Below are 12,498 nucleotides of genomic sequence, written 5' to 3' on the forward strand. Positions count from 1 at the left end.
TCTTGTCATTGAATAGGCTTGCGCGCCGTCTACTAACGATTTGTAAAAAATCTCGGCAACGAGCGAGTAACTCAGGTAGTAGACAAAGAAAGATGTATTAATAAACAGATATTTTTCGAAGTACGTTGTGTTAGTTGCATTTATTTCACCAGTTTAGCCCTCCAAAATTGTTTTTGCGGTGTCAAATTTCGTGCGAAGTTTGAAGTTTTACTACAAAAACAATTTCTGTCAGTCGTTGCTTTTTAAAATCACTTCGTCACTTTTCTACCGTAAATCGAATAGCAGAAAGCGAGGAAATTCGTTAAGTGTATTCCACAGAAATTCTTCTAATTACAGCAACGATCAGAGAGGTAAACTCCACTGAAATTGACTCAAATTTTATGGCGAGAGAAACACAGGGGGTACTTACCATTTACATGGGAAGACTGGAAATTCCAGTTGGAAAATCAAATGGTTCGCTCCCTTCCGTTTGGGAAGCTTTGGAAAGTATGGGCTGTGATTTGAGGTGATGCTATTTTCCTGCTCTTTTAAGTCTCTCTAGCTGATGTGGATATACTTTATAGTGATTCCCTCTCTCGCAACGTCGCATTTAATTGTTTAATGTTAACGCCTGAAATTTCCAACCGGATGGTTTTTGTAAATGGTAAGCGCCCATGATTACGCGCCATTACAGAGCCAAGCTACAAACAATTAAGCAAACTCTCACAACTTCTAAACACTCAATTGAATTTACTTACGGTGACTTTCCTTGCCATTTTAAAGTGAACAGAGATAAACTTGCGTTGACTAATCGTCGATGGATGTGAAAAAAAGACAAAAGATTGACGATTTCCGCTAACTTTTAGGAGCGAAATTTCGGCAAAGGGGAAAAAAACCCGGCCCGTGGGCCGTATCGTAAAAAGCTGGACCGGTCACGTGCGTATGATTAGCCAATTAAATTCGAGGATTTAGGATTCTGGCCCGCTCAGATGCTTGAGAAAAAAATAAAACGAGTTACTCTTTAACTTAATAAATTTAGTAAAAAGGAAAGTCGTTAGTTTTTTCATAAATAATAAAACTGTACTGTATTTCCAAAGGAACAGTGTTCAAAATCTTCAGAGTGCATACAGAAAAAGCTCTATCACCGTATGTTTTGGTTTTACAAGTTGGTTGCATTAGCAGGCCTTAAAAGTTTGAGCAAAGAGACCTAGTTGATTCCGATGTTCCAGGAGTTCCGTTAGATATTGTGGGCAGAGACTCAGTATTCAATGATTTGTAGACAGAAAGAAGATGCTTAAACACGATCCGATATGAGACAGGCAACTAATGAAGTTGTACTAAGGCAGGAGTAATATGGTCATATTTCCTTGCAGCAGTGACATAACGAGCAGCAATGTTCTGAAATAAACCTGCGTTTAGCGGACACCTCTGTTAAGCGGAGGCGGAGAGCAATATTAAGCCATTTTGTGGCACAAAACCTGCAAGAAGCGGACACTTCTAGGGCTTTTTAGCTTTCAAAGCTCAGCTCAGACTCCTTTAACATTGCTCGGTGATTTCATTTTAAAGCAAAGTAGATATTGATGCAGTGACTAACTGGGCACTTTGCCATGAGCGGTCTGATCTTTTTTTTTTTTAATTAACTCTTTTAATAATTGCTATTATTAAATTAGTTCTATCACTATCTTAAAATGAACGATTGATTTGTAACCCTACTGCAGCCTAGCAGTTGATCCACTGAAAAAAACTACTACTGATTCGCCATAGTTACGTTGTCTACAATTATTCAGATCTACCGACTGTCTTTTTTTTTATCAATTTTCTTATTTAATCATAGCAACACTTACATGACTCAAACTTACATTACATGTCATTACTTACGATTTTCTTAGGTCTGAATTTATAACAATGTTAAAAGCAAAAGTTTTGTTCTTCTTTTTTTATGATAAACAACCTTTTTGCATTACTTCTCTATTTACACGACATTATTTTTTTGCAACATACAACGTAATAACTACGTTGAAAATATATGAAAAAAAAGAAAGAAATACTACTTATAAAGTTATTGATAATTATTTACTTTTAATTAAATTTAAATTAAGTACCTCAAACACATCCCATTTCTTTTAAACTGGCTGATCTTATTTGCCTTAAGAGCTGTGTATTTTTCGGTTTCATATTTGATTTCCAAAATTCTTTTGAAATGTTCAAAGATGGGATTAATTCCTTTACACCTACAGGTCCACAGATATGTCTTTCCTAGAATTACTATATAGTTAATCAAATTCATTCCGGCCTCCTTCAGAATACCTATCACAATATCACGTATCGAGAAGCACCCGCAACTTCCAAGCCTGTTTAATATGCAAGAGGACACCATACTCCAAAAACACTTGGAAAAAGAGCATTCAAATAGAATATAATGAATAGTTTCTCGACCCTCTTGACAAAAGGTGCAGTTTGCATGGATTTGATACGTACCCTATTTTAAAAAGACGGTCATTTGTATAGAGGATGTAGTTGAACACTTCGTAATGAAAAGAGTGTACATACGGTTCGCTTGCAACCCTCAAAGGAAACAGGTATGCTTCGGAAAGTTGGTCTTCTCTTAAATCGAATTCTTGACCAAGCTTATCCCATTTCCTAGTTTTTTCATATTTGAATTTTATCAGATGATAGTAGTAGTTTTTACATTCATAATTTTCCAAGTCAATGACAGTCTTGAACTTATGCATATTAACACGTAATTTGAATGGGACAGACTGTCTCAGGCCAGTACAAACCAAAAAATTTGAATTTTTTAAACCTTGCTCTTTCATTGCTCTAAATGACTGAGTATTTGCTATGTCATAAAGTAGGTCCTTTGTGAAAATTACACCATTATCAAAGTAGTGTCTGTAGAAGGCAGTTTTGCGCAGTAGAAAGATAATTTCTGCTTTTTGTTTTCTGCACCAGGTAAAAGTTGTTTTTCGTTTTCGAAAGTTGCTGATGCCTCTGATGTTCAGTGAAATGAGTGTTTACCCGTAATCATTTGACCAAATAAAAGGAAAAGGTAGTAATAAAAAGAAATACTCTGAAGAGGTACTTGATATCAACAAACAGCAACTCGCTAAAATGTAAATTATAGATCTAATGTTATTAAGATTTAAAGCGTTTGAGGTAAAGAAATAATATGGTTCGTATAGTACATTAAAAAATAAAGCGAAGAGAGAAGAGAAGTTAAAGTGGTATTATGACGAAAATCGCATCTTTCCTATCGCATCCATTTTAAAACATAAACAAGTAGCCTGTGTGAGAAGAAAAATGCTGTTTACTATATTCAAATATCTCTTTTCGTTCCAGAGATATTCAAGTTTTTAATATATGCAAATTAGCCCAGTGATGACCTCATACACTCAACCAAATTTTGATCAAATATGATAAAAACAGATATCTCAGCCAATTTGTATCAGAAATGTTTGATTCTTTGCAGTAAAATTCTACTAAATGTGCTCCACAATATGAGCTTATCAATTTGGTTACCATGGCAACATACTGGGTTCCAGACCTCCCCAATGTTAAAGGCATTTCTGGCCACCTTTGGCATTCCATATACATGTATTTAAATGAACCTGAGAGCGGACACTATTTTTAGCGGACACTATTTTTAGCGGACACTATTTTTAGTATCCCAAGAATGACCGCTTAATACAGGTTTCACTGTAGTGAGTACACGTTTTTCAATCACTGTCAAAGATGGTACATTATAGCTGCAAGAAAATATTTGCGAACCATTGATTTCCTCTTTTTAATTGACCGTATTAAATTTGATATGGTAAGAGGATGGGCCCAACAATCTCCTGCTTAGAGAAATGGTGACGCACATGCAAGAAATCTAGTTGTTTTTTAGAAGCTGTTATACCCGTTCATCAAAGTTACACCAGTGTTTCTTCTGTTTAAGTATTGTGTGTGTTACTGGGACCAGATGGAATTTACTTCATATATATGTGGCCGTCGCAAGCATACTTTAATTTGCAATTAGGCGAGGTCAGGTCTGCGGGTGAGGACCGCAGACAGTTTGTCCGAACTGTATAAGCTCTTTGAGGGGTTTCTTCGTCACAAAAGCATTTACCTGGCCGGTTAATTCATAACGTTGTGGTCGTTCTATGGGGATTGTAAGCTATTGACTTTACCGAATTTAATCTTTCGAGTATTTCCAATTCTGGGACTAAAGTTTTCAAGTTTAACAGTCCAACTAGTTCTACTAGTCACCAGGAGAATGTGTCTGTCCGTACGTTTATTGATAAGGAAAATTAGCCGATGAAAGCGCGAGAATTCAGAATTTTTGCAGTTATCATTTAAAATACCTTGAGTTTGTTTTCCTCCTCTCGTTTCTTATCCTCTTCTTTCTTCTTGGCGCGTTCAGCCACCATTCTTTGTCTCTCCTCAGCTGTTTCAAGGATTTTCTTGCGGATTTGGGGATACTCAGTGAGTACTTCGTCCAGGTCCTCTTTAGTCAACACAAAGACGTCAGAATCTGTTTGTGCCCTGGAAAAATAGGAGCCATAAAGAAGTGTTACGATTGAAAGAAAAAGAGGTGCGAGAGCTGTGAAAAGATAGTTAAAACTTCTTCAATGTTTGAGGCAATTTAGAATTGTTTCGTTGGTACAATTCACACCTTTTTGAGGTTTCTGATAATAGCATCCTGGGAACTGAATCATACCCATTGAACTGCAGGTCAAAGAACTGACTAAAGTATGCAACGAGTAGTTTTTTGACGCTAAGCTCGGCATATTGTTGGTGCATGCGAATGGCAGCTAGGAAAAGATACAAAATCAAACAGTTAGAGCCTGTGCGATGCCAGATACGAAATGCCACTGAAAACCCACTCTTTGGATGTGGCCAAAGAATATATGGAAACGTATTACCCATCTAATGCAGCAGTACGAGAGGGGACAAAAATCAATAAGCTAGAACATTTTACAATTATTCATACAAGCTGCTAAAAGTTTTTACGCTTTTGTTTTAACAGCTTGTGCGAATATAACGAAGTGGAATATAAGGACTGACTAATCTAGAATGACCTAGATCTCCCGCCCAAAGCCTAAATAGTCCCTAAACGTCCCATGACACTCCGCAAGCCTCTCCATCATGCCGTCAGAATAATTATATCTGACTAATTCGTCCCTCAATCGTCAGAAATACACTTTCTCTTGTTCTCTCATCGTCTTCATCAAGGAAGATGATTTTTTCCTTTTACAAGAACACTTATTCTCTTGGGGAACCTAATAAACCTAACTTTATTTTACACGCCAGGCTAGCAGGCTCAGAAATTTGACTATTTCGAGCAGCGGATTTTCTATCAAAGAGGGCGGCGGCCTAGAGTTAGAGCATTCAACAATCAAGAAGAAAATTTCGACGACGTTTTTATAACAATGAAAAGCGCCTTAACGTAAACGATACCGTGAGCCTACTCTTGTCGCATCGGGTCAGTTTTCAAGCAAACGGTACGAAGAAGAAACGAAACTCACCAGTGACCCAGTTGATTAAAAAATCCAAATCATTTTTTCACGCAGCGTGAAACATACGTTGAACAGATGAATAAGTAAATTGTAATGTAAACTTTTTGGAATGTTAACAAGTCGAGTAAAATAACAATAATGTTTCGAGGGGTAATTCTCAACTGAAACTCGCAGTGTAGACGTGTAGAAGAGAGACTGGTAGGCGAGAAGTATGCGAAAGGTAAGGGGTTCGAGACCTTCTGGGGTACAAGTAAAAAAGGAAAAAAAAAAAATGCGTAAGGAGCCTGGGTAATATGGAGGAGAAAAAGAGAAAAGAATGGAGCTAGGGGAAGAAGAGAATCGGCAAAAGGACAGCCCGCAATAAAATCCTCTTTTATTCATACAGTAAGTAGTAATTATCAATGTATATATTCAATACCTTAGGGAGATTCTACTGTCTTCCAAAACAATACTGGAGCACATACATAATTAATCATTCTGCATGCATAATAAATGTATGGGGTTATATGGAAATCTGTCCTTGATTTTCACTGGAGTCAATGCAATCATTAACAGTTTCATGCATTTTCACCAACAGCGCCGCCATTTTGAAAACGATTAAAATAGTGATTGCTGACTAATTTCGCGCCGGCTCATATTTTCTGAAATGGTGCGATGTGTCCGGCTCCTAGCCCGGCGTGTATTGTTACTGCAAATCGATCTTTCGCTTGTAATAACTAGGTGCATTTTAAAACTTACGCTTCAATTATTGACTTCAACCTTAAGATCTGTTGGTTCTAACCTGATCGATGCTGTTCTAGGGCTGATCTCTCCAAAGAATCTTCCTTCACCCATGGTGTCCAATATAATAGGTTCGTCGTGCTCAGAAACAACTTCCACAGTGCCACGGTGGATAAAATACATCTACGTGTATAAAATGTTATATAGTAGTTAAATGAATCCGCGCGCTCTGATTGGTCGATCAGTTATGGTTTATTGTGACAGTAAACTCACGGAAATTTCGCGTGCTTCTGAATTATTATATAAAAACAATAGACCACAAGTTTCTATGGTTTAGAGGCATGATAAACCACTTGGGATGTTGGCAGAACACTCGAAGAATTCGTAAATCACTCACCTGCGGCTCTTAATTTACGAATTCTTCTCGTGTTCTTCCAACATCCCGCGCGGTTTATCGGCCTATAAACCATAAAAACTTGTAGTCTATTGCTTAATTGAGTTGCATTAATAAGTTGTTTATCTCTTTGGCTTAGAGAATAGGAGCTTACACTTATAAAAGTAGACCTACCCACAAATGTCCGGTTATTTGGGGGGATAATTAGTAGTATCCGAGATATTTAGAAAACATTAAGATATTTAGAAAATTGAGGAATATTCAGAAATAATCCAAGCTTTTTGTATCTGAACCCTGTGTTTTCCTCGCTGTTTTCGTGAAACAACACTCAGTTCTATCCCAGAAACATCCATTTCAGTGATCTCCCCGTCTACAAATGCAAGAAAAGTTTGAAAATTTTGGCCCAAGTGATTCAAAATCGGTTTATATTTAAAACAAAAATTAGAGATGATTTTTAGCGATAATTAGGAAGTTTTTTTCGAGAATTTCCGGAAATATATTTAGGTGGAAAGTTGTGGAAAGGCCTAATAAAAGAAAATTTCAACTCTATGCAAAAATAAATAAGGCACAGAGTAAAAGTAAAGTCCATAACAATGATTTTCGTATTTTAAGCTTAAGGCCGAATAAAAGGGGCAACATTATATTTCAACTTGTCCTGCAATATTGATCATAGCAAATTGTTGTTCAACATAGCACGACAAGTGCTGAAAGTTGCGGCAACGTATCGTGTTGGGCGAAATAGACCTGAGTTCGATGCTGCGAGATTTGTTGGTCTTATTACTAACGCAACTACCACTTCTAACGAAAGAGTAAATTAAAAAAAAAAAAAAAAAAGAAACGCAAAGAAAATAAATCGACCATTTTGGGTCATCAGTTCTCCAGCCCTCTTTTAGAAGTTTAATCAGTTTAAGATGGTAAAGAAATCTTCGAAATGTTATCTCTTAAACTGCTTGATACAAATGGCCACTAGCTTCAATAAGCAATTTATAGTCGATGAGCCCACGATACATAAATCTGTTCTTCCGAGATATGCTATGGAAGCTCGCTCTTTATGTTCTCACCGGCAAGTTATGCTATACAAGTCGAAAAATTGCTTAAAATTTCCAGGTTTTCAGCTTATTCCGGAGGAGTAAACCTCCCCACGGACGAACGACATTAATGGTGACTTTTGCATGGTACGGGCGCGCGCCTCTTTCAGTGCATGTTTTTACCTGGTAGTCAGCAAGTCATGTTTGTCTTTAATCGATAGGTGTGTTTAGATGAGAGTATGTAAACACGGCTGTGACGTTTTAGATTCGAGAGAAATATTTATAAAAGTAATAGAGTACTTTTTCCGTGTTTACGTAGTTTGCGTCTCGGGTTTGCATAACTGTCTCATATTCTCAGAACCCCTCGTGTTTAGATGAAGCTGTGTAAATACGGAAAAAATTCTCTGTTGCTTAAATAGGAGGGTGAGCATATATTTGCGGTGTTGTAGTATATCATCAAACGACCCTAACCTCTTGTCCAGTGTCTCCTTTGCGTACCACGTACTCTTTGGCAAGAAAATAAACAGGCTTTACTTTCATGGACAGCATCTTCAAGAAACCGATCTCCGTGCCCTCGAATAAAGGTACCTGATTGGACAAAAAAAGAAACAGTTGTTCAGCGGATAAATTTTTTCGAGATTTAATTAAAGTATCGGACATCTCGTTGCCCATTTTGGCAAAGGACATTAAATATTGCTATGAGCTAGCCATCATAACTGTATAGCGTGGCAGGCTTCCAATTTCGAAACTTTTTCATAGAACTAAGGAAGTAAGCTAAAACCTATTCTATCTTACCCAAGCAGAACCAAAATATGGAAATTAACATTCAGAAATCAAAACGGATGACGAATACCTCTATTGCAGTAACAGTAACAGTAACAGTAACAGCAACAGCAACAGTAACAGTAACAGTAACAGTAACGGTAACGGTAACGGTAACAGTAACGGCAACGGCAACGGCAACGGCAACGGTAACGGTAACGGCAACAGCAACAGCAACGGCAACAGCAACAGCAACAGCAACAGCAACAGCAACAGCAACAGTAACAGTAACAGCAACAGTAACAGCAACAGTAACAGTAACAGTAACAGCAACAGTAACAGTACCAGTAGCAGTAGCAGTAACAGTAACAGCATCAGCAACGGTAACAGTAACAGTAACAGTAACAGTAAGAGTAACAGTAACAGTAACAGTAACAGTAACAGTAACAGTAACGGTAACGGTAACGGTAACGGTAACAGTAACAGTAACAGTAACAGTAACAGTAATAATAATAATAATAGTAACAATACACCTTTTGCATTGTAATAAACCAAAACATAGTGTTCAACACTGTTAACAATCCGCAGACTCGTCCTGTTACAAATGATATGATTCTTGCACAAAAACTTGAAAAATACATTTAAAAAAAACTCAAAGAGAGTGAACTTTTTACCCGTTCAATCAGGTCTTTGTACAGGCTGAGGGAAATGTCGGCTTGCAGAGACAGCGGCAGGCCTTCAAACAGCGAACTAGCATCGACTCCTTTGTTCCGCAGCCAAAGATACTCATAATAGCTGAAAAAAATAACAGAGTTGGCATTTAATAGGACAAAACATATCTCAAAAAGATATCCATGTTAATTAGCATTAAAGGCAACGTTAACTGACTGACCAGTTAACGGACAATCTGATTGGGTACACGGGGATGCTCTTATTATCCCGATAGATGGCACTAAGAGCTATTTAATCTTTGAAAACACCCCATGCTGATCGATCTGATCGATTATCTCGGTCGGTTTGCTGACTGGGTTATGCTAAAACTCGCAATGGGTTTCTATCGACTGATAGAAACCCCAGCCGAGCTCACCGTTTAACAGTTAATTATTGTCCTTGTGTGAGTGAGTTCGGGTACAATACTCTTTACTTTCATAGCGCGTCATAGCAAGAGCAGTAGAGTACAGGAACCTTTCGGGACCGTTGCTAATGCTAAGAATTAATAAGAGGGTTCTGAAGGGAGTGAGAGGAGGAGATATAAATAACATTTGCCAAATATTGGGCGCGTTCCATTCGACCAAAATTTCTGGGAATTCCAGTTTAAAATTGAATAGAACAGAACGTTTCCGGAAATTCGTTTCGGAAATTTCGGTCAACCTCTCGAGGTTGTCCCTTTTTCTAGAAATTTGGAATTTCGGAAATTTCCTGTTCCATTTGGCATTTCTACCCGTTATGATCTCGGTCCTAGTTCCCTTAGTCGTGAATTTTGCCTCGACCAAAGCTACAAGATGGCGGCGAGTCGACACTAAACTGGATGCAGAATGATCTGCCACAGTTCCAGCCTGTTCTTGATTGTCCATCCTCTACAAAAACGTTAGGATCTGATTTTCAAATTCTGGAGAATTCTGGCTTGGTCGTTCCGAATTTTCTTTGGGTCAGTTCGCCCGGTTTGCATACTCTCCCGCGAGAAAAGTTCGCTAGTTTCTTTCATCACACGAAAATGATTTTTGAGTCGGTCAAGTAAATATCAACGAAGAGTTTGTGAATGCACGTTAAATTTCTTTACATGAAGCAGCTTACGGTACTTACGACAGCCACTTCATTATGATCCTTCAGCGTTTTGTCGAGTAAATCTTGGCAGGAAATGTGCTCAAACGGAAATGATACGAGATCGGTCCGGCCTGGTGGAAAATACCGTTCCATTCGACATACGAAAATTTCGGAAATTCAAACCAGAATTTTTGAACGAATGGAACGCGCCCACCATTTCCCAGCACAAATCCAGTCCAATTTCATCAGCTTGCTTGTAATTCCCAGTCCCAATGGTCCAGTGTAAAAATGGGCAAATGCTAGTTGCCAGTTTACTCGTTCGGGCTCCTCTAATAAACTTATGGTCAAATTTTACAAAAGTTATCACAGAGATACCTTAATATGCGGGCTGTGAGTTTGTCAGATATTTCTTGTTCCTAAAAATAACAAAAGCAAACCCATTTTATAAAGCACTAGTTAAACTAAGATATAAACTAAATGGCATCTAAAGCAAAGAAATATATCATCTCTGGTCACCTCTTGTAGTTCGGAGCATCCTATGGAACTGTTCCCTCGCCACCTCACTTCAAGATAATAGTGTGAGGTCCCTCCTGCAAACTTTTTGGCAACTGATTATGGTAACTTATTTAGTTGCAGGCTACACCACAGAGTATGACAAGACATTACCATCTAATGCTTCATTGCTCTTTACCTTCAGGAAAGTCTTTATAGCGTCAAGTCTTTCTTGGTAACGAGCCCGCTGTGCGTCAGCGTTAGCCAGACCGGCAGCAACACTGGCAATGATGAAACCGTAGAAAACGATACCAACGATCATGCAAATCAATGAGAATGTCATCTGTCAATCAATCAATCAATCAATCAATCAGTTAATCAAGTAAGCAGGACGGCAATCAGTTAGTCAGCAATCAGTCAATCAATTAATCAAGCAAGCAAGAAAGCAGTCAATTAACATTCAATTAACCTATCTATCGATTAATCAGTCAGTTAGCTAGTCAATCAACTTGTTCGATAGCTAGCCAAAAAGTTATCCAGTGAGAATAAAACAAATTCCGTTTGAGTGATTACCATTTTGTGTTTGTACTTGAAAACTGCTTCTCGTGAGCAGATATGGTTAGTGAAGTAACTTAATTAGATTAATTTAACATAAATAGCTCTATTCGTTTCTTTTTATTTTCAACGGTTTATAAATACCCGATAATGACTTTTCCACTGACATTTCGTACGTGTGTTATGTGCCGCATGTTTTTCTTTGATTTTATTGAGAGCATACAGCAAGCAGAGTTATACGTAGTGACTGGTCTTTGCTAAGCAATACATTCAAATTGGTAATACCAACTCGGTAAAGCTTGTGCGTAGATTCTCTTTCATTTTCAAAGTGGCTATAATCTAGAGCATGGGATGACTGTGGTACTTGCCTCGGTCGTGGTATGTGCGTGAACGTCCCCGTATCCAACCGAGGCTGAGGTAGCCGCTGCCCAGTAAATACTTGTAATGTACTTAAAGTCAAATGTTGAATTTCCTGTCGACAAAGAACAACACTTAATTTTGTAGAATTTATTTCGTTAGGAATTTAACAAATTAGTTTATCTTAACTAGAAATGAGACTTATCAGGCCTTTCTTCGAGTTGCCTTTCACTTTGGATTTCTGCCAGTTAGGCAGATAAACAGAGGGGCAGATAGCAAAACAGACAGGCAAGCAGGCAAGCAGGCAAGCAGGCAGACAGACAGACGGGTAAACAGACAGGCAGGCAGAAAGGCAGGAAGGCAGAGAGACAGACCAACAAGAAGACAGACAGAAAGGCAGACAGGCAGGCAGACAGACAGGTGGGAAGGCAGAAAGACAGACAGACAGAAAGACAGACAAACATACAGGCAAACAGGCAGACAGGCAGACGGGATAACAGGCAGGCAGGCAGGCAGTCACACAGGCAGGAAGACAGAAAGACAAACCGACAGACAGACGAACGGACAAACAGACAGGCAAACAGTCAGACGGGCAGACAGACAGACAGACAGACAGGCAGACAGACGGACAGACAGGCAGACAGAAACAAAAAGGCAGTAGGCAGACAGAAAGACAAACATACAGGCAAACAGGCAGACAGGCAGACAGATAGACTAACAGACGGGATAACAGGCAGGCAAACAGACAGATAGACAAAGAGACAGACAGACTGACAGACGAGCAAATTGATAGACAGGCTCACCGACCGACAGACAACCGAAGGGAGGACAGACGGACTTGAATAAAAACAAAAAAAAATAGACAAAGTAAAAAAAAAAAAAGAAAGAAAAAAGAAAAGAATAAAGAAAACCTAGGTGCTCAGCTACGTTCTATCGCAAGTTCAAATTA

At 38.5% G+C, this 12,498-nt stretch overlaps 1 protein-coding gene across 1 annotated transcript in view; it reads right to left on the reverse strand.

The window, feature by feature from the left end:
* Positions 1 to 12,498, reverse strand: part of LOC110051030 (uncharacterized) — a 77,573-nt gene that overhangs the window by 17,467 nt on the left and 47,608 nt on the right. Inside the window, exons 30-36 of the mRNA XM_089278526.1 lie at positions 11,561 to 11,664; positions 10,837 to 10,980; positions 10,521 to 10,561; positions 9,056 to 9,176; positions 8,091 to 8,207; positions 6,259 to 6,380; positions 4,323 to 4,503 (exon numbers count right to left, since the gene is read on the reverse strand). Coding sequence (XP_089134652.1) covers positions 4,323 to 4,503; positions 6,259 to 6,380; positions 8,091 to 8,207; positions 9,056 to 9,176; positions 10,521 to 10,561; positions 10,837 to 10,980; positions 11,561 to 11,664 — 830 coding nt within the window. The remainder of the gene's footprint in view (positions 1 to 4,322; positions 4,504 to 6,258; positions 6,381 to 8,090; positions 8,208 to 9,055; positions 9,177 to 10,520; positions 10,562 to 10,836; positions 10,981 to 11,560; positions 11,665 to 12,498) is intronic.

The sequence above is a fragment of the Orbicella faveolata genome, unplaced genomic scaffold (assembly GCF_042242905.1).
Source record: "Orbicella faveolata isolate gen_17 unplaced genomic scaffold, um_ofav_v1 contig_46, whole genome shotgun sequence".
NCBI lineage: Eukaryota > Metazoa > Cnidaria > Anthozoa > Scleractinia > Merulinidae > Orbicella > Orbicella faveolata.